The 19,234-nt window shown below is 38.0% G+C and overlaps 1 protein-coding gene across 10 annotated transcripts in view; it reads left to right on the forward strand.

The window, feature by feature from the left end:
* PHF21A (PHD finger protein 21A) overlaps positions 1 to 19,234 on the forward strand; it is a 133,769-nt gene that overhangs the window by 104,189 nt on the left and 10,346 nt on the right. For 5 of the 10 annotated variants that reach the window (XM_074824088.1, XM_074824093.1, XM_074824091.1 and 2 more), the window contains 9 exons: positions 1,290 to 1,490; positions 5,151 to 5,405; positions 7,188 to 7,274; positions 9,508 to 9,804; positions 11,567 to 11,665; positions 12,761 to 12,812; positions 13,650 to 13,729; positions 14,166 to 14,226; positions 16,673 to 16,836. In XM_074824088.1, the coding sequence (XP_074680189.1) occupies positions 1,290 to 1,490; positions 5,151 to 5,405; positions 7,188 to 7,274; positions 9,508 to 9,804; positions 11,567 to 11,665; positions 12,761 to 12,812; positions 13,650 to 13,729; positions 14,166 to 14,226; positions 16,673 to 16,836 (1,296 nt within the window). Of the gene's footprint in view, positions 1 to 1,289; positions 1,491 to 5,150; positions 5,406 to 7,187; positions 7,275 to 9,507; positions 9,805 to 11,566; positions 11,666 to 12,760; positions 12,813 to 13,649; positions 13,730 to 14,165; positions 14,227 to 16,572; positions 16,596 to 16,672; positions 16,837 to 19,234 lie in introns of all 10 variants that reach the window. The other 5 variants (XM_074824095.1, XM_074824096.1, XM_074824092.1 and 2 more) reach the window with 3 other exon arrangements.

Below are 19,234 nucleotides of genomic sequence, written 5' to 3' on the forward strand. Positions count from 1 at the left end.
TCAAAATTCTACAGTATGTCCACAATAACTATGCAGAGAACAGATATTTTGTTAGCTCAGAATTTCATAATCCTCTGTGAAAGAAATTTGAGGAAAGAATTGTTTCAGTTGATTGTAAATTTTTTTGGTGCGTTCCTTTTTTTCTCCATCTCTCTGTTTTGTATTGTGACTTAATACTAATGCATCAAAGCAAAAATCAAAACATTTGATGTTATCAGAATGGTTTTTTTCTTTTTCTTTCTGTGTAAGTGGAACTACTTGGGGCAGCCCGCTGTCAGCACCTGGCTCTGGTAGAGGTTTCCTGACCATTTCTGTTTCCACTAGAGCTTTCTCAGTCTTGCCCCTACCACGTCTGTTGACCTTATTGTCCTCTTCCAAAGCCAGCCTTGTTGTGTAACTGTTTTGCAGTTGATCAAGGGGGCTTAAGTACATATCTAAATCTTTTAAAAGCTGTCCTAATTTGAGGTTGGTTGGAGTGTAGGTAAAAATGTCCATTTTCTATCATGCCCGCAAAAGGTAAAAAAAGTCTTGTGGTGTTTTCACCCTTGGCCACACTAAAGTACATAAATTGTGAGCCCTTATTACCCATGCGGCAACGTGGTATCTTACCCTGCAGGTTACCTGGTCTGCTCTTAACTGTGTTGAGTTACTGTCTAAAGATAGACAATGACTACCAGAAGAAACTCGTTTTTTAAATAATTTCGAACTTTTATGGAAGCTGTAATGTAATAGGAGGCCTTTAAGCTGGGGGAAATAAATCTGTACCATTTCCTTTCAGCATAGATAGCCCTATCTTTCTTTCAGGTGACAATAATTTTGAACAGACTGACCACACACATCCATGCCCTTCCCGTTCCCCACTTTGCACCCAAACTGGCTGTCTCTCCACTCGGTTTTGAGTGAAGGATGTGAATTCCTTTTTCATTACCGTTTAGGAATGGTGTATGTTTGAAGGAGTCAGAAGCTTTGGAATCTGGATGCTAACATGTCTCAAGTGAATAGAGGTTAATGAGGTCTTGCAGTGGTTTGTGAATAGGCTGAATTTGGTGGGTGGGCTTCTGCAGGGATGGCAAGGTCACCCGGTTGGGCAGCAGTACTCCTCTGTGGCCTATTTTGTCACTGTGCCTATTAGATAACACCAATATTTAAAATTCCAAAAAGAGAAATCCCACTAAGCTTCTGAGCAGTTATTTACATTAAATAAATGTAACTTTAGCTGTTATTATCTTCTCTAATGTGCAGCTAAATAACTGTCATCATTTCTATTTATGTTTTTGTTTATCTGGTAGAAAAGAGTGGTGGAACAGCTTCGAAAGAATTTGATAGTGAAGCAGGAACAGCCAGACAGTAAGTTTCAAATACAGCCCTTGGCACAGTCAGAAAACAAACTACAGACACCACAGCCGCAACCACTACAACAACTACAGCAACATCACCATCAACAGCAGCAGCAGTCTACTGCACCCTCTCCAAACGTGATTGGATCACAGGTAAAAATCTCTACAATAATTCTTTTCCTTGCTAAAAGTGAAGTTCACAAAAAAAAAAAAAAAGAAAAGTACGGAGAGAAAATTGCAAACTTTCAGTTATGCCTGTTAGTGTAGCAATATTAATTTCTCCTTCTATGCATATGCAGATGTGGGTCTTGTGGGGGCTTTTTGGCAATAACCTCCTATCTAAGTCAAATTATGTAGTGTTTAAAAGTCAAATCATAACCTCACGGAAAAGAAAGGTGGCAGTATCACCTTTCTTAAAAAAAAAAAAAAAAAAGTTTAGCAAATGAACCTGTCTTTTCCATAGGTACATAAGTGATTGTTTGTCCATACCTAGTAGGTCTCAAGAAACAGTAAAGACTTTATACACACTGTATGATGTGTATGATTAAAATACTTTATTTTTTGAAGACTGACAGTGTCCACTGTATCTGTGAACAAAATGTAAGAAAAGAGTTGCCTCTTCTTTCTGTTTGGTTCTTTTTAAACAGATGTAACTCTTATCAGATAATACTTACCTGAGTTTGCAAGGATTCATCTAAAAGTGTTAATCGCAAAGTTTGAGTTCTAGAAAGTAGTGCCTTTATTGGGAAGGTACACTGAATTTCAGTACAGTATAGGATTAGAGACATAATCCCAGAACTCATCAGAGAAAGTGGTCTGCTTCTACTGAGAGGGGAATTCCAAGTTTTTCCTATTCAAATATTTAGCATCCCAAAAGTGTTCCAGTAAAACAGCTAGAAAGTGCAGGGAAGTGTTTTGAAAAAAGAAGTGTATGTGAGGTCTTTTTTCCTGTTGATGCAATCTCAGCAGCTCATGTTTATCTGGATAGGCAGATGGCAGAATTCACCCATGGAGTTTCCTTTATGCACATTGCAGTGAATCACACCATAGCTTTGACCAATTGTGATTCTTGTCTTCCCTTTTCCTGGAAGTAGAGGAGGGAGAAATGATTGGGCTTTAGTTCTCTCATTAACTCAGCAAGTTGTTTTGGATGCGCTCTAAAAGTGTATTTGTGAGGCTTAAGTAATAATTCTACTTTTGAGAAAAGAGTATTGACGAAATGAAGCAAACTTACCTAAGGAAAAGACATTTCTGAGCAGCAACATCAATATCAAAGCTAAAACAGAACAAAGTAGTAAAAATAACTGTGCCCTAAATGTTTATAGGCAAACAATGGATCACTCTTTGCTGTATCACTGATCTCTGTTTTTCAGTCAGGAAACATGACTGCAAAAGCAGTTTCATGTGTTTCTCCATATTCCACACTTTGCATTCATGCATTAACTTCCAGGTCATCTCCTGGCTTGTAAAAATTGAGGTTTTGTTCAAAGTTAAAGAGCCCTCTAGTGAAACAGTCAAAAAAGTGCTACACTCTTCTGACTATACAGTTGTACTTGGACAGTAATTGCAAACTGGAAGGCAGGTTGTCCTCTCATTTGAAAAAAATAAGCCAGTTTTTATCCTTAACACTTTTCTGTTTTTATTTATGTTGGTATAATTCTGAAGTAACCTCACTTGCTTCTGACATGTTTTGCATCTAAGGTTGTACCTCTGGCCTGTTGCCCCTCAATCTGTTTCAGCAAAGAAAAGTCAAATATTTTGTCACACTAGAAAGTTTTTTGGTGCCTACTTTTGTAAATAATACGTTTTTCAAGGCTGTGTCAGTAAAGAGAATGCTTCCAATGGTTATTTTCAGAGTAATTCAATTTAGGAATCAAGGTATATATGCTGCCTTAATAGTGACATTTAATATACTTACATCGTCCAGTAAGGAGGGCTTTTTAAGTTTTCACAAAGCACCCAGCCTGCTAAAAGGTCATATTATGCAATGTTATTATGTGAAATAATGCAGACTTACTCTGAATGCCACTTCAGTATGAATTCGTGCATTGAAAACTTCTATTTTAGAATAACCGAGGTAATTAATGCTCAGCGAAGTAGCAGGAATATTCAAGCTCTGTGATCTGCTGGCTGAAACTATACTCTTACTACTTACAGACTTACTACAAGCCCTTGAAAGAGTCACAGTCTTTTCTTTAAAATATTTGTGGATGAATGTAATGCTTGTGAAAATTATACCATGTTACATTTCATTGGAAAAGCTTGAATAATGTTACTGCATTGGGGGAATGGAGCCTCTTGCTTTGGAGAAGGTGCAGCAGAGGCCAATAAGCTCTTGAATCCTAGATAAAAAGTTGAGGGAATTGTTCGTGTTGCAACAAGGAAAAGTTAATTATGTCTGGATTTTGCATAAATATATAAAATTGAAGAATGAATTATCCTTTGATTTGGTATGATACTGTGTTTGAATTGTTTTCACGTTTGTGTGTAATTAGCAGGGGATATAGGTTAGGCATTATGAAATTAGAGGTGTGAAGGTAAACTGCATTTTTGTTTAAGGAAATAATATTGGTGAACATACTGAAGAATCCAACTGAAAATGTATTTATATTATTTTATGAAAAAGAAGAGAAAAGCCTTGTGTGATTCAAATCAAGCAGTCTAGATCAGGCATGTTCAGAACATGAAAAAGATTGCCTGATGCGTGGTGCTCCATGTTTTCCTGTTGTAGAGCCTGGCGCTGACATCAGGAGGGAATGGTGGTTATTTCATTCTAAGAGCATTTGATCATGCCAGTAGCTGTTTTGAAGATGCAGTGCCATTGGTACAATGGATTTTCTACACCAAAGAGAAAAGAAATAAGCTCACTTGCCATTCTGTTGAGTGTCACTTGTCATGAGTTTTCTGTGCACATGGTGTTCTGGTTTTATATGGATACTCTCTTGCCTTGTTGCTTTTTGAATGAGATTCATAATTGACCGTTTCCCTTAACATCTTAAAAGACAGTACATTTTAAAACAAAACTATGAAATTATAGTTGTTTTAACTTCGGAATTTGTGGGCATAGTGTATTCAGGCATTTCAGATAAATGCTGGCATTAAGTGATTCAAAACCACTCTCTTTAAAACAGGCCAAGAGCAATCATGGCATCACATGTATGTTCCAAAACCAGCCCACTCCACACAAGTTGAACTTAATTGCCTGCAGCTGGACAGACTAACAGCCAGCTCTTATAACTTCAGGATAGCCCTACTGATACTCTTAGGAAAGAAAGTTAAGGGCTAAATAACTGTATTTGGGATACCCAAAATCAAATAAGTTTTTGCTCTTAAAGAAACCAATTTAGGAATGTTTTTTCCCTCTTCCTCTGATTGTGGGGATCTCAGTAAATAAAGTGTCCATTTGAAAATTTGAGTTTTAATTGGTGAGAAGCTAGTTTGCTGGTATGTTTCATAAACCTTCACATTATAGGTTTGATATTGCCAGTACATGTTTGGAAGTAATATGAAACGAAAAGATCCAAAAATGTGTATACTACTGCTAACACTTGATTGTCATTTTCTCGGGAATTTGTTTTGAATCAATCTGTAATGCTGCAGATGATTAAAATAGACCAAACAGGTGCCTTGAATGAGAATGCTTTCTAGCTATCCAGTTTTCAGAGACATAAGATATGTGCTTGTCTGAACAGTAGGTAGACTCAGTGCTGCCTTTTTTTAATCTTACTGTCTATTGTTTCTGACTAACCAACCCACGTCCCGTCTGATACGAAGTGTCTCTGTCTCTTACAGTGTATTTTCTGTTTCCCTTAGAAAACTGTAACTACAGCTTCTATGATCACCACTAAGACACTACCTCTCGTCTTGAAAGCAGCAACTGCGACCATGCCTGCCTCCGTTGTGGGTCAGAGACCTACCATCGCCATGGTTACTGCTATCAACAACAACCAGAAAGCAGTCCTCAGCACTGATGCGCAGAATGCACCAGTCAACCTCCAGACAACAAATAAGGTCACTGGGCCAGGAGCTGAGGCAGTCCAAATAGTGGCAAAAAACACAGTAACTTTGGTAAGCGTTTCATGTGTTTGCCCTGCAGATGTGTGTAGGTTTGGTTTACAAGGGGGCTACTGGAAAAAAAATTAATAAACAGTCAGGTTTTTGCACAGAAAGGAGAATAGTAGGGACATGTCATGAGTCTTCGCTAGTTGACATTGTTAAAATGATAGTCTGAGAGAAAAGCGTTTACTATCCACATGGGTTGTTATTATTGGTTTGCTTTACAGAATTAAATCAGTGCTATCATCACCTCTGTGTAAAGTTTACCCTGTTAGTAACTGTTAGTTACAGGGAAGTAACAATTATTTCACCCCTGCCTAATCTATGTGGCTGTGTGGTGCAGAATTCCTACTCTTTTCTTTGGTAAAGGAGATGTCATACTTTCTTCATTTGATCAAGTCTGGGTTTTCATATTAGATTTTTTTGAGTCAATCTCTCTCGTTCCATTTGGGTGATAAAGTCTCTGGTGCTAGATACATCACTTAACTCTGCCCATTACCACGCCTTCATTCGCCACTTTTTCGTACACATACACAGATCCTGTTTCTTTAGCATGTATTTTGGAAAGTGCTTTGATTACATCACACAGTCTTTTCCAGAATAGTTAGCCACCTAGAAATAAAAGAAACAATGTTTTGGAATTGCGTGATAGAGGCTTCTTGGTCTGGAAACCAGGTATTGTATAGCATCATGACAGGGAAATTCTACTTCTGGAGTAAAGGCTAAGGCTTCACTAAACATAAATTCAATTTATCTTTATTAAAAAATACAGTTTAATAATGCAAGTGGAAGTAATTTTGCTTCCTAATGAGGCATATGTTTGCAATCAGAATGGAGAAGACTATTTGAGGGGAGTTTTTTCTGCTGTTCTCTTCTCCCATGTCATCCCTTGCACCACTCTCATCTGTCCTTTGTGTCTGTGCTTCATTTCTTCACTGAATAATTTACTTAGGTTTGAGGAGGTGAATCTGTTTTAATAATAGTCTGTGATTGATGTTTCTGTAGCAAATTTCATCAAAAATCTCAGAATATTTTCCCAAGCATTCATTAATCAGTACAAGACCTTTTTGAAGTAAATTGCAATCTTAGTGGGTGGACAAAAGTACAGAAGGGTGGAAACTAACATGGACATTAATTTCAGATAATCTCACTGAGTACTCAGGGTAGCTAGTAGTGCTATTCAGAGGTTGATCATGTGGCAGCTCCATGCAGCTGATTTCAATGAGACAGGGAAGTACTTAGGTCGCCTTAAAATCAGATCTTAATTGTTTCAAATGAATGGCCTACTTCTGAAAATTTCAAGTTGTGTATTTAGAGCCCTCATAGTGTAACTAATATTGCTAAAAGACTTGTAACTTCCAGATCTTCTTTTATTTGCATGAGATACTCTTTCATTCTTCTGTATGCCATTCAGTATGAAAGGACATGGTTCATGTAGCTGGACATCAAAGTCTGTTATTATTTTCTGTCTGTTGTAAAGCCGGTTTTTAACTATCAAAACAAGTAGGAGTTTTCATTATCTTCAAATGAAATAGTTTTAGATTGCAGATCACTGTAGTTAGTACAGTTGAACTAAAACAAAAGATACCTTCACTTTATGAAGCAAGATGTATAAGAACTGGAAAGTAAGATTAGCTCTGTCTTTATTCTAATGAGGAACCTGTTACTGTGAAAAACTATTTACAGAGTGGAAAACTGGGGACATCAGGTCTGAGTATATATTCAAGATGTTGATTTTGGTGAACAACTTCAAAGCTATTTCCCTCTTACTGAATTCTCTTTATGTTCTTATAGCAGGTTCAGGCTACACCTCAACCCATAAAAGTTCCACAGTTCATCCCTCCTCCCAGACTTACTCCTCGTCCAAATTTTCTTCCACAGGTGAGTGTACAGAGAACAAGCAATAGAAGAAGGAACTTAAATTATAGCATAGATAGGAGATACGTTCTATGAGGGTCATTTTTGCCAGTCTTTATTTGTGACCTGGTGGAGGAGACAATTAATCCTCAACAGGTTTGTGGATGATGCCCAAATTTGAGGGTGCAGTCAGTACTCTTGAGGGCAGTGGTGACATTCAGAGGGCCTTATTCAGGCTAGAGGAATGGGCCAGTAGGAATCTCTTGAGCTTCAGCATGGAAAAAAGCAAAGTCTTGCACCTGGAATGGACTAACCCCCTGCATAGGTACAGGCTGGAGACTGGCTGGCTGGGGAGCACCACTGCTTAAAAGGTCTTGGTTGATAGTATCTAAACTAGCGGTGTGCCCTGGCAGCAAAGCAGCCTAGTAGCATACTGGGCTGTACCAACAGGACCACAGCCAGTAGATTAAGGAAAAAGGTTATCCACCTTTCCTCAGCAATCATAAAATGGGATCTGATACACAGCATGCAGTTTTGGACCCCCTGGTTGATAAATTTGAATGAATCAAGTGGAGGAAGGCCACTAAGATAGCTGGGGGGCAGGAATATATGACCTGCAAGGGGAAGTTGAGGGATCTGGGCTTGTTCGGTTTGGAGAAGAGATTTTGGGGGCACTCACAGCAGCCTTATTTCCAATTTCAACAAAGAAGTTAACAAGAAGATGGAGACATAGGTACTTAGCAGGAGAGTTATAGACAATGATCATAAATTGGAACAGGGAAGATTTAGACTGTGTGTAAGGAAACAATTCTCTCTTTAAGGACAGTTAGGAGTGGAAGAGGCTTCTCAGAGATGTTGTGGAAGCTCCATCCTTGGAGTTTTACAAGACCTATCTGGACATAGCCCTGAGAAACCTGGTCTGCATTTAGTGTTGGCCCTGCTCTGAGCAGGAGGTAAAATTAGAGACCTCCTGAGCTGCCTCCCAACCTGCATGAGTCTGTGATTATGAAATTCACATATGATGATCATATATGATCCTGTTTGTATCAAATGAAATGAACACATGGAACAGGTGTCAGCAAAATCAAAGCATCACCCAAGGCCTTAAATTGTTCTAACTGTTGTCTGCTGCTCATGAGCAAAAGAAAAACGAGATGTTTCTAGATTATTCCCAAGTATTTCTGTATTGCAACAGAGGGTTGCTTGTGTTATAGTATAAGTAAAACTTGTGTTTTACTTTTTTTTCATGGTTTGGGAAAGACACAGTTTGCTTCTTCATTTAAAAAGACATCCTGAAGGAACTATTTCATTTGTAAGGAATAGGTGGTGCTGTGAATAAAATTCTAAGTCTTTTACAAAGGGCAAAAGGAAAGTATAGGCTGGTATCTGATTAAGATTTAGGGATGGCGAGATCTGTTGGAATGTAACCTAGTTTCCCATGATAAAATGCATTATGGAGCATTAAATGTGGATAGGACAATAGGTATCAAATAAGGAAAAAGACTTTATTTTCAGAGTAATGTAATGTACTTCTGTACTCTGTAATGATGTGATAAGTGCAAACTTAACAATGGGCAAGAAACAAGCAAGTGTTGGAGAAACAAACAAGTGGTGGAGTATTGGAAGATGCTTGTGGCTCGCTTCTTTCTTGTGAAAGAAGAAAACAGTAATGACTGCATTTGCCCGTAGCCTTTAGCACTTCCAATGAGGGATTAATGTATAATCTTGACAATTTTTTTGCTGAGCAAGATTGGTTGTGCAGGTGTCTAAATAATAAATGGAATTGGCAAAGGTAATGGGGATTTGCTGAAAAATTAAATTATTTCTTTCAGGGCACAATCAACTGTTCATGATTTCTTGGAGGCTCAGTATAAAGCCCTGAGACACACTTTTAACATGAGAGCCTCAGCTGTGTCTGTAAATATTACATGAATTTTTTGGCTTGCAAAACCAGTATGTTGATTTCGATACAAATAAGGCATTTGGCAATAAACATGCAATATAAGTGTCGTGCATCCAAATACCATTTCAGGGACAGTGACTGCATATGCAAATGTTATGAATGGGTTTTATGCAAGTGGGTTTGAAAATGTGGCTTTTCCTTCTCATAGCATACTTAGGACACCATGCTAAAAATGACAGTCTATAAAAAATCAAGCAACCTTCTGCGGATTATTGAGGCTGAATTGAAAGACTTGGTAAAAAAGTTCATCCAAAATAGATACACAAATCTCTGTTTTTTTGATTCTTTTTGTAGGTTCGACCTAAACCAGTTGCCCAAAATAACATTCCTATTGCCCCAGCACCTCCTCCAATGCTTGCAGCTCCTCAGCTTATTCAGAGGCCTGTGATGTTGACAACAAAGTTCACACCCACCTCTTTACCCAACTCTCAGAATTCCATACATCCAGTTCGTGTAGTTAACGGGCAGACAGCAACCATAGCCAAAACTTTCCCTATGGCACAGCTCACCAGCATCGTGATAGCAGCACCGGGTACCAGGCTCGCTGGACCTCAGACTGTACAGATCAGCAAACCAAACATTGAAAAACAGGTACAGATAAGTGTCTACTAATGCACCGTACTGGGTTTATTGCTTTACTGTGCCAGTTTGGAGAGGATGACAACCATGGAGAAATTTTCAGTGGGTACTGGAGATATTTGTGTACCAACAACAGTACAAATTATGGAATGACTTGCAACTCTTGGAGTAGAAGTTACCATTTTTTTTAATATGGGCCATTGGAATCTTTTTCTCATGCTTCAGTGTTTTTATGCTCCCCCTACTGTCTTAACTTCAGTAGTTTATAAGCAAGCTACACAGCAGGGCTGTACTAGTATCTTGGACTGAAATCCATGTTCATATCAAGCTTTTAAGAAACACTGGAAAAATATTTTCTATGTTTCTGTTTTTCAAAGGGTGGCTACATGAAGGGCAAAAATTACACAGAATCACAGGGGTATTTAATACCATAAATGTAGCCATTTCTTCCTTGATCTTGCAGTCTTGTGATTGGAGGCAAAATAGTATCACTCAGCTTCTGAAGACTGATAGTTCCCCATGACTAAATTGGATTGATTGAGTGGAAGGGAGACCCTCAGAAACAGAGAATTCTAGATGTTTAGCTTTAAATTCTCTCTCCAGAAAAGACTTTTCTAAAATGAAACATAACTTTAGTCAGTGTGGATTGCAACTGAAAGTCCTTGCCATTCAGTTCAAGTAAAGCAGTCTTCTGTTTCATTTTAACTCTTTCATATATTATATGTTACTAATAGTATGATATTGTATACTGTATAATACATTGTCTACAATATATAATATTTATGTAATTTATATAAATACTAGTAGTATGTATTTCACTTCTAACTCTTTCATAGTCTAATGTGCCTTGAAGTTACCTTCTGCTTTTGAAGTCACCTATGAAGGCTGTGAAAATCATGTGCATGAAAGATATGCTCTTGCTCAATTCTGCTTATGAATTCTCATGAGTAGGTTCTTGTGTACCTCAAGGCTGTTCCACAAGTTACTCGGCAATGCATGCTCTTTTTGTATGATTTGAAGTTGTACTTCTACAATATTATACTTTTGATGCCTATTCCTTTTGATGTCAGCAATATTCGTTTGCTCTTCAAATAATTACTGGCAATTCAACTGTTGAAAAACATACAGAAGAATGGTGGTGGATTAATAATACATGAATTTTTCTGTATGTTTTCTCCATATCATAAAGGGGAAAAGTTTGTATCTCTGTAGCCTACCTCACTCAGTTTGTAGCCTCAACAGCTGTGCCACAGGCTGAGGATTGTCATGCAGGGTTTGTGATACCGTTGTAGAAGATTATGACTTCAGAAAAGAAAAAAGCTTCAGAAACATCTGAGGTTGTAGGATTCAGAGAGACAGTTTTTGACCCATTCGTAATTCTATGAAATATGAAGACTGAGGAGTGAGAAGTACAAAATGCATGTGCCATGCAGAATGGTTTCTACCTGGAAGTCTTCCACAGGATGCTTTTTCTTCAAGTGTCTGTTAGTTTTCCCATACCATGTAGTGATTTCTGTAATGGAGTTAACTCTTAAGATGATTTTCATTGCTTGCGTGGGTTAATGGAGTCGTGGTAAGGCTGTTTCATCCTTTGTTAAAGGAAACCACTTTATTTAATATTCCTCTCACCTCAAATTCCTCAATTAAGTCTTTGTTACTACACGCCAGCTTTAAACTGGTTTTCTCCTGTATCTGCAAAAGTATTTGTTTTATTTTATCAGTCAAAGTAAAAAAAGTCTTATCACTGAATGAGCGAAACACTGTTTCTTTTCAGACTATTAAACCACATGTGGAAGCAGAAGAGAAGCAAACAGAAAGTCGTACAGTTACTCCACCTGCTGCACCGAAGCCAAAACGAGAAGAAAATCCACAGGTATCAGAACACACCCAGAACTTTATTTTAAGAAAAAAAGGAAGCACTCTGTCCTTCAGAAAATATTTTCCCCCCTCTGTTCCTTCAAGACTCCTTAACTTTAACATTCCATACATTCCTGTTGGACAGCAGTAGTTGATAAGGCTACAGAATAAGAAATCTAAATAAATGTAATGCATTGCATTTTTCAGTCCTGGAATGCATTCGAGTCTTTTGTAAGTTAGAAGATCATAATTCCCCTCTGAGACTTCCTTCAACCAGAAGGCTTAGATTACAGTGTTGATTTCCATTCCTTTGAGGTTTTAGACTTCTGGAGTTATTTTTAACGCTGGAGAAACATCTTTATTTTGCTTTATAAAATATTTCTGCTCTGGTGAGCAGGATGGAAAGAGTCATGTATGTTCACATTCTGCCCAGGTTTTATTCCAGTTTAGGTCGTTGGTTTTGCAGGAAAAGAATGGCCAGAATGGCTGTTTCTTAAAGCCTTTCTTGGAGCTTTGGAACTGGTTACAGCTAAATGCTCTGCTACATTTGTTTTTGTAGATGAATTCAAACTGACTACTGTGTGATCATTAACTGTTGTCAGTACAAACTCTGTTTGTTACATGTCTGTGCACTTCCTGCATTAACATTAGAATCCTTTAAGAAAGCCATAGCCCTTATCGAACGGCAAACGTAAACCAGAGTTGCTCCTTGTAGTTCACAGTATATGGAGAATGATCTTCAACTAGCAATATTTTGCTAGCAATTGTACCGTGTTGCTATTACTAAGAGCCAATCACATAGTCACTCCAGTGTTGGACTGTAAGTAAAGAAACTGCTTTCTTGTTCCCAGCTCTGCCAACTCGGTGATCATGAGCAATTGGCATTGCCCTGTATCTCAGCCTAGGTTCCCATCTACAAAATGGGACTATTGTCTATCCTCTGTAGAGCAGTTTGACATACATGAATGAAAAGTGATTGCTAGAAGCAAAGTATTACTAATAACATTTTTGTTGCTTAGTTACCTATCAACTGACTTTAAAGAGCCTAAGTGACATAGCTCATCGTTAACTGTTGGACTTGTCATGATCTTTTTTATCTCCCCCCTCACAGAAACTTGCCTTCATGGTGTCTCTGGGACTAGTTACTCATGACCATCTGGAAGGTAGGAAAAATGTCTTACACTGGTTCTTAGGCTCCCTGTTTCATGGCCATTCTGAATTGGAAGTATGGATCCAAAATATTTCTCTATTAAATGCAGTGTTTTCTTGAACAAAAGTACATTTGGGATGTCTGAACTCTTGATCTGACTTAGTTTGTTGTGCATACTTTTGTATTCCTCTTATTACATTGAAATAAGGCGGTTGCTTATGCAGCGGAGATCAGTGACTGGGAAGAAAGTGATGGTAGGAAAGAAATTTGTAGCTTTGATGGTAGGAAAGAAATTTGTGACAATCCCGTTGCTTTCTGGACAACCCCTGTATCTGCAAAGTCACACCATAGACAGTTTTACTGTAACCCACATCTGGATTTTTCATGTATTTCATGGGACTGTAATCTGTAGTGAATGGGTTAATAGATTACAATTGGGTTTATAATTTAAACTCCTTAATCCTATACAGTGAAATAGAGCCTGACATTTCAATGGCTTGCATATTTCTGTACTGTATTTATGTTTAAGAATCAATAAGGTTACCAGAGGCTTTTAGTTTTAGATCCCAATTACACTGACCATGAGTTTAAAATGTCCTAGTCGTGGAGTGATTGGTGAGATGAAGGCAGTCATTTCATTTATTAGTTGAGCACTGTGTGTGTATTCCTTGTCAGCTCTTAGTTTTCAAATGTTCAGAAATCAGCAGTATAACAAAGTTGCCTATATTCAGCATGATTGGTGTTCTGTAGAAATCTTCACAGGTCTCTTCACATGCAAACTGAATTCTGAGGACTTTAAATAATTTCTGAGACCCATTGTTTTCTAACCTGAATGCTTTGTTTTTACAAGAAATCCAAAGTAAGCGACAAGAGAGGAAAAGAAGAACAACAGCAAATCCAGTGTACAGTGGAGCCGTTTTTGAGCCTGAGGTATTAATTTTTTGCTGGGGGAAGCTGGTGTTTTCATTCTGAGCCTGTGTGTCTTTCTGCCATGTTGCTACCTCGTAGGCTGTCTCAGTCCTAACTAGATGGGCAAGCTATCATTTATAATTCAGAAGGCCATTGCAATGATATGACCCACAGATTTTTAAATACTAAATACATTGGGATGTTCTTCTAATATTTACATCTTTTTCTGCCTTCTCCTGTGTAAAGCTGATTAGTCTTACTATTAGGTCAGCTTGTGTATCAGCCTGAAGCAGTCCAGATGTCAGTGGTGTAAAAAAGCTAACCCTTCTGAAGCTGTGCTTCAGAAAACAGAACAGCCAGTAATCTCACTTAGTACTACTGTGCTGTTCCTCAGCTATTGCATATAGTAGTTGCTAAAAATGTTAGCCAACAAAAATTGTTATATTCTTCCCTGCAGCGCAAGAAGAGTGCAGTCACGTACCTGAACAGCACAATGCATCCCGGGACACGTAAAAGAGGTGAGGTATACTTAGACCTGTCTCCCTGCTGTATGCCTCTTCCTCCATCTTGCATTTGCAGTCCCCTTGTTGATTTGAAGAGCAAAACAAAGGAGGACTCTACAATACTTCATTTGTCCAGTAAACTTCCATGTTAGACAAAGATCATGACTTCTAGGGATTAGCATAGCAAGTTGTATTGGGCAGCTCCGTGTTTCATTTCAGTTTCACTCTTCAAATAAAATAAGATACAATAGATAGAGCAAAGTGAAAGGTGCAATGTTTGAACATCATTTAGTGGTATAAAGCTGCTGTCAAGATCCTCTTGTTAATAACTAAATTGTATTTTTACTGTCAAGAAGAAGGTGGTAATGGAAAAAGTGTCTGTGTCTTGAATAGGAGAGGAAACTTAGTGTGACAAAAGCCTTGTTCCCCACTGAGTGTAGAGATGGGTCCTTTAAAAGAATTTGTCTTGAGCAAGAAAGGCTATCGTGCTCATACTGAGCACTTTTCTGCAACCAGAGTGCCACTTGTTCTAAAATGAGATATGATCTTTCATATAGGTATGCAGTATTATTCAGGAGAAATCCTTCTTTAGAACAGGTGAAATTTTAAGACTTAGATTATGGTGAAACAGATGAGTCAGAGCAGCATAGGAGAGAACGTGATACAAATTTTTGTGCATGGCACTAACCACACATATATGACAATCTTTCCCTGATTTTTGATGATTTTCTGCAGTCCTTAAAGACTCGTAATACCTTCTCTACTCCTGAGTTTTCTGTCTAAAAAAAGTAATCAATCAGATTAAAAAAAACACAGTTCCACCTAGCACTGACCAGTTCCATTATCTTCGATTTTTGGCTGCAAGGTCAAATATTTGAGATGTGCTCTCCTTGATGTACCTCTTCAGTCCAGCAGGCAATGTGGCAAAGCTGACACTTCTGCAGCTATACTGTTTCTAAATAAAAGACATCAGTCTCTACTGCCATCCTCGAATAACATTAAATGTATTTTTTAAAATTATATGATGTAGATTTTAGAGAGAGAGAGTTTTGCATTTACTCTGGGGATAAGTAAATGTTCCTTCTTCTAGTAATGATTTCTTAATTCTGTTTTATAACTCATTGTGAACAATTACTGTATCAATGAAAACAATTGCATTCTTTTGTAGTTGATAGTCTCTTAGCCTGTTTTTGCCACACCGACTGCTATTATACCTCCTTTTTTTTCTCACACCCTGTTGTGAGCCTGTACCTTGCATCAGCACCAAATCAGTAGCACACATTTTCAATTGACAAAAGATTTGGAGGTATACATTTGTTTTGTGATTTAGTAAAGCAATATATTAGGTAAAAAGCTTATGCAAGCATGTGCCCTTGAGAGCTTTACTTTAATTCTAGATGGTGCTGAGCATGTCAGAAATTTCAGCCATGGACATCACTATCAGAAATCCATTTCCAAGGACATACTTAGCCCTGGAACATATCCAGACCTTAAATGCAAGGTTTAGCATGTTAATAGGTATAGACTGACAATCTGTAAACATAAGATCTGGGGAATTATTCCTAGATCCTAACTTCTTTATGTTTACCTATCCATAAATTACCCTGGAGAAGGGAGTCAGAAATCATGGTTACATACTGGGTTTTTGCTGTCTTGCTTTACATGGATAATTTTATGAAAATTGTTACGAACACATTTTGCACTTCTGCTAGTCTAAAGGAGCACATAGGAGTTGTGAATAATCAAACATACTTAACCAAGAAAGTCTAAGAAAGAATACAGAATTTGAGGGGGATTTATAGTGGAAGACCAGTGGTAGGTTACAACTGGTACTGCTGGTGTTTTGGGTCAGACAACAGGACCTGTTCTTGAGGTAGCCTAATTTAAAAAATGTACCGGTAGAGTAGAAAGTGCTGATCTGTAGGTGAGTGGGTTTAAAAAAAAGGGGAAGAAAAGGAGGGGGTTGGTGAGTGTTGGCCTCTGATAAAGGACTTAACCTTTGTGTAGATTTATGCTGGCATTAGAAAGATAGGGAGGTGTGGGGTAACAGTAGAAAGGATTTAATAGTAGTTATTGTAGCTTCTCTCTAGCTTTGATGCCAACATGTTTTCCCTAAAAACTGAATAGCCTCATTTCTAGGAGTGGCAAGTGTCCCCATGCTGCTTTTGTGGGAGTGATTCTTTGACCCTCTACAGAGCTTATTTCTATTTCCTTCTGAAATACATCTTTTAAATGTTCTTTCCTTGCAAAATTCTACCTAAAGATTTCTAAAAAATGTTTAAATCTTTGCTTCTGTCCTTCCACTTGTAACTTTTATATTAACTTCCTCTCTGTGCTACATCATTTCCTTTTTCACGCTAGCCAATGAGGACCACTGGCCAAAGGTATGTAAGATCATTTTTCCTTTTTTTTTTTTTTTTTTTGTTTTTTTTTTTTTGTGTTCCCTGTTGTTAATATGTAGGTCGTCCACCTAAATACAACACGGTGCTGGGGTTCGGGGCTTTGACCCCCACGTCCCCTCTGTCCAGTTATCCTGATTCCCCCGAAAATGAAAAGACAGAGACCACATTTACTTTTCCCGCAGCTGTTCAGCCTGTGTCCCTGCCTAGCCCCAGCTCCACAGACGTAAGTAACTCTTGGGGTGGGGGTTACTTAAAAGTAAGATATGCAGAAACAACCACAAGGAAAATCATTGCAGATTTTGTTTCTTTAGGCTCACTCGTCATTTGTCCTGATTCAGTGCAGTGAAACAGTCCAGCATTCTTTTAACACCCTTCCTTTTTCCCCCTGCACCTATGTTCTTGTCCTGTGGAGATTTTATTTATAACTCCTTCAGTGGATTGAAACGTTGGGAGGCACCAGGCATGCTACATGAGCTCATTTCCTTTGTGTGGTGTCTGAGATCTTGTCTGACTGAATTGAATCTGTCATCCATGAAAAAGGGGGAAGGGGAGAATGAAAAGTATTACTTACAGACCATAATAACAAAAAGTTGTGGTGTTTCGGTAACGAGAGGAGGGAAACAGCCTGGGTCACGCAGAACAGCCGACAGCAGCGTTTGCAGCACTGGTTTGGCAGTTCTGGTGTACTAGTGTAGCTAAACACATCACCTCTGTGCTCAGATTGCAGTATCTCTTTTGAGTGAAATCTTGGCATGTTGTTATCATTTATAAAGAAGCGAGTGTCCTTATTTTAAGTTAATTCAGAGATAAGATTTGCTACTCAAAACACAACCTTTTTTAAGTTGCTGAGAACTGTCCAGTTATTTCATTGTTTCTATTTCTTGCAAAAACATGATGAAAAAAATGACAGGTCACGCGTAAACTTTAGAAGATAAAGAGTGTGGGAAGAATTGGACTGAGTCGCTGTTTAGGTGCAAAATGGCATACTGAAGGAACTGTACGCTATGGTTTGTCTGAAAGTGTACTGTGACTGTTCAGTATGGGTGAAACAATTCATTGCACAAAAATTCTCAGGATTTGTAGTGTACTTCCAGTAAAGTGCTTGCATTTTAATGACTAGTGCTTACTGGGCACAGTTTAAAAATAAAAAGGTGCTTGCTTATTTCTTCATACCAGTGCTGCAAACTCCGTCTGCAATGTGAGTCAGAGTGGTCTCTTTTTTTTTTCTTTTTTAAACATATTATCACATATAATTGAGGCCCAACCATTTGAAATGGGCTTTAAGGAAGAGTTGGGCTGCTTTTATTTTCATCTATGCAGTTGCACCACTGTAAGTACATAGACTGAGAGACCAACTCTACTGACCACATACAATAGGGAATAGAAGCCAACTTTTTGCCTCTGAACTGTATTTGTTCTGCAGAGGTAACAGGAATAGAACTAGTGCAAGTGTGTCTGAGTCACTGAAATAAATAGATGCAATTCTGATACCCAGGGAATATGTATGTGAAATTAAAAGGTTCTCTTTTATATAGTCATTTTTGAGAGCAGAATAGCACTTGACTGTAAAAACACTTTCCTGACAGTCAAATGAATGGGACTGTGGAACAGCCCCGCAGGGAGGAGGTGGGGCAGCCCTGTCTCTGGGGACTTCTGAAAGTAAGCAGCACAAACAACTAGCAAACATGCTGTAGAGCACATTTTTTACATTGGCCCCGAGAGAAGGAGTGGATAATGTGGTGGGGGTCTTTTCCATCTCTGATTTGTGTGTGTATACTGCTGAGTCTTTTCCCACTGTGTAAGAGCTCTCAAAACAGTATTATGAGTTGTTGCCCTGTTTTCTGCAGTGCCTTATGGCAGTAAGCTAAATCAAGAGTAGTGAATTTCAGTAGCATTCAAATCTAGTGCTGAATGCCCTGAATTTTCTGAATTTGGATAGTATTTAGGCCTAGGTTCTGGATTGCTTTAATACTCATTAACTAATGAAAGTAAAAGTATTTTAAAGGAGACAATGGAAAATTACACAGCAGGTAATTAACATTCTCTCTTACCTGAGCATATTATAATACAGAGCAGTAGCACTCTTTCCCCTTTAGAATCATATATAAATCTCCTTTCACATGTTTCCAGACAAGTCATTTAGTTTATACATATGAAACAACACTAACATTTTTGTGGGTTTAATTATTTAAAAGAATTTTTATCCTGAAGTCCCATTCAATGCATATTTGCTATTGATTGGGCTAAATTGGTAGACTTTTCAGAAATACTTGGTATTGCTGTCCAGATAAAATAAAATACATATGAAAGTAGAAAACATATTTCAAAGTGCTCATAAATTATTTTTTTAATTAAAAATAGACTATTAAACAAAATTTGAACCTTTGGAGACAACCAGATATTGTAAAGGAAGTAAATATGAGATCTGTGCTTCTGTCATTACATGTTATAATTCTTAGTAATCAGAAAGAGAAGAATGATTTCCCATTGCCATCATGAGCTGGAAGGTAGTCTTCTGTTAATATGTTCTCATAAAATCGCTGTATAAGCTTGTGCAGTCACATCCCTTTTTTGTGACTCGTTTTCCCCCATTTATACATTTTGCATGGTGCTTCCTTTTC

Source organism: Strix aluco, chromosome 4 (genome assembly GCF_031877795.1).
Source record: "Strix aluco isolate bStrAlu1 chromosome 4, bStrAlu1.hap1, whole genome shotgun sequence".
Lineage (NCBI taxonomy): Eukaryota > Metazoa > Chordata > Aves > Strigiformes > Strigidae > Strix > Strix aluco.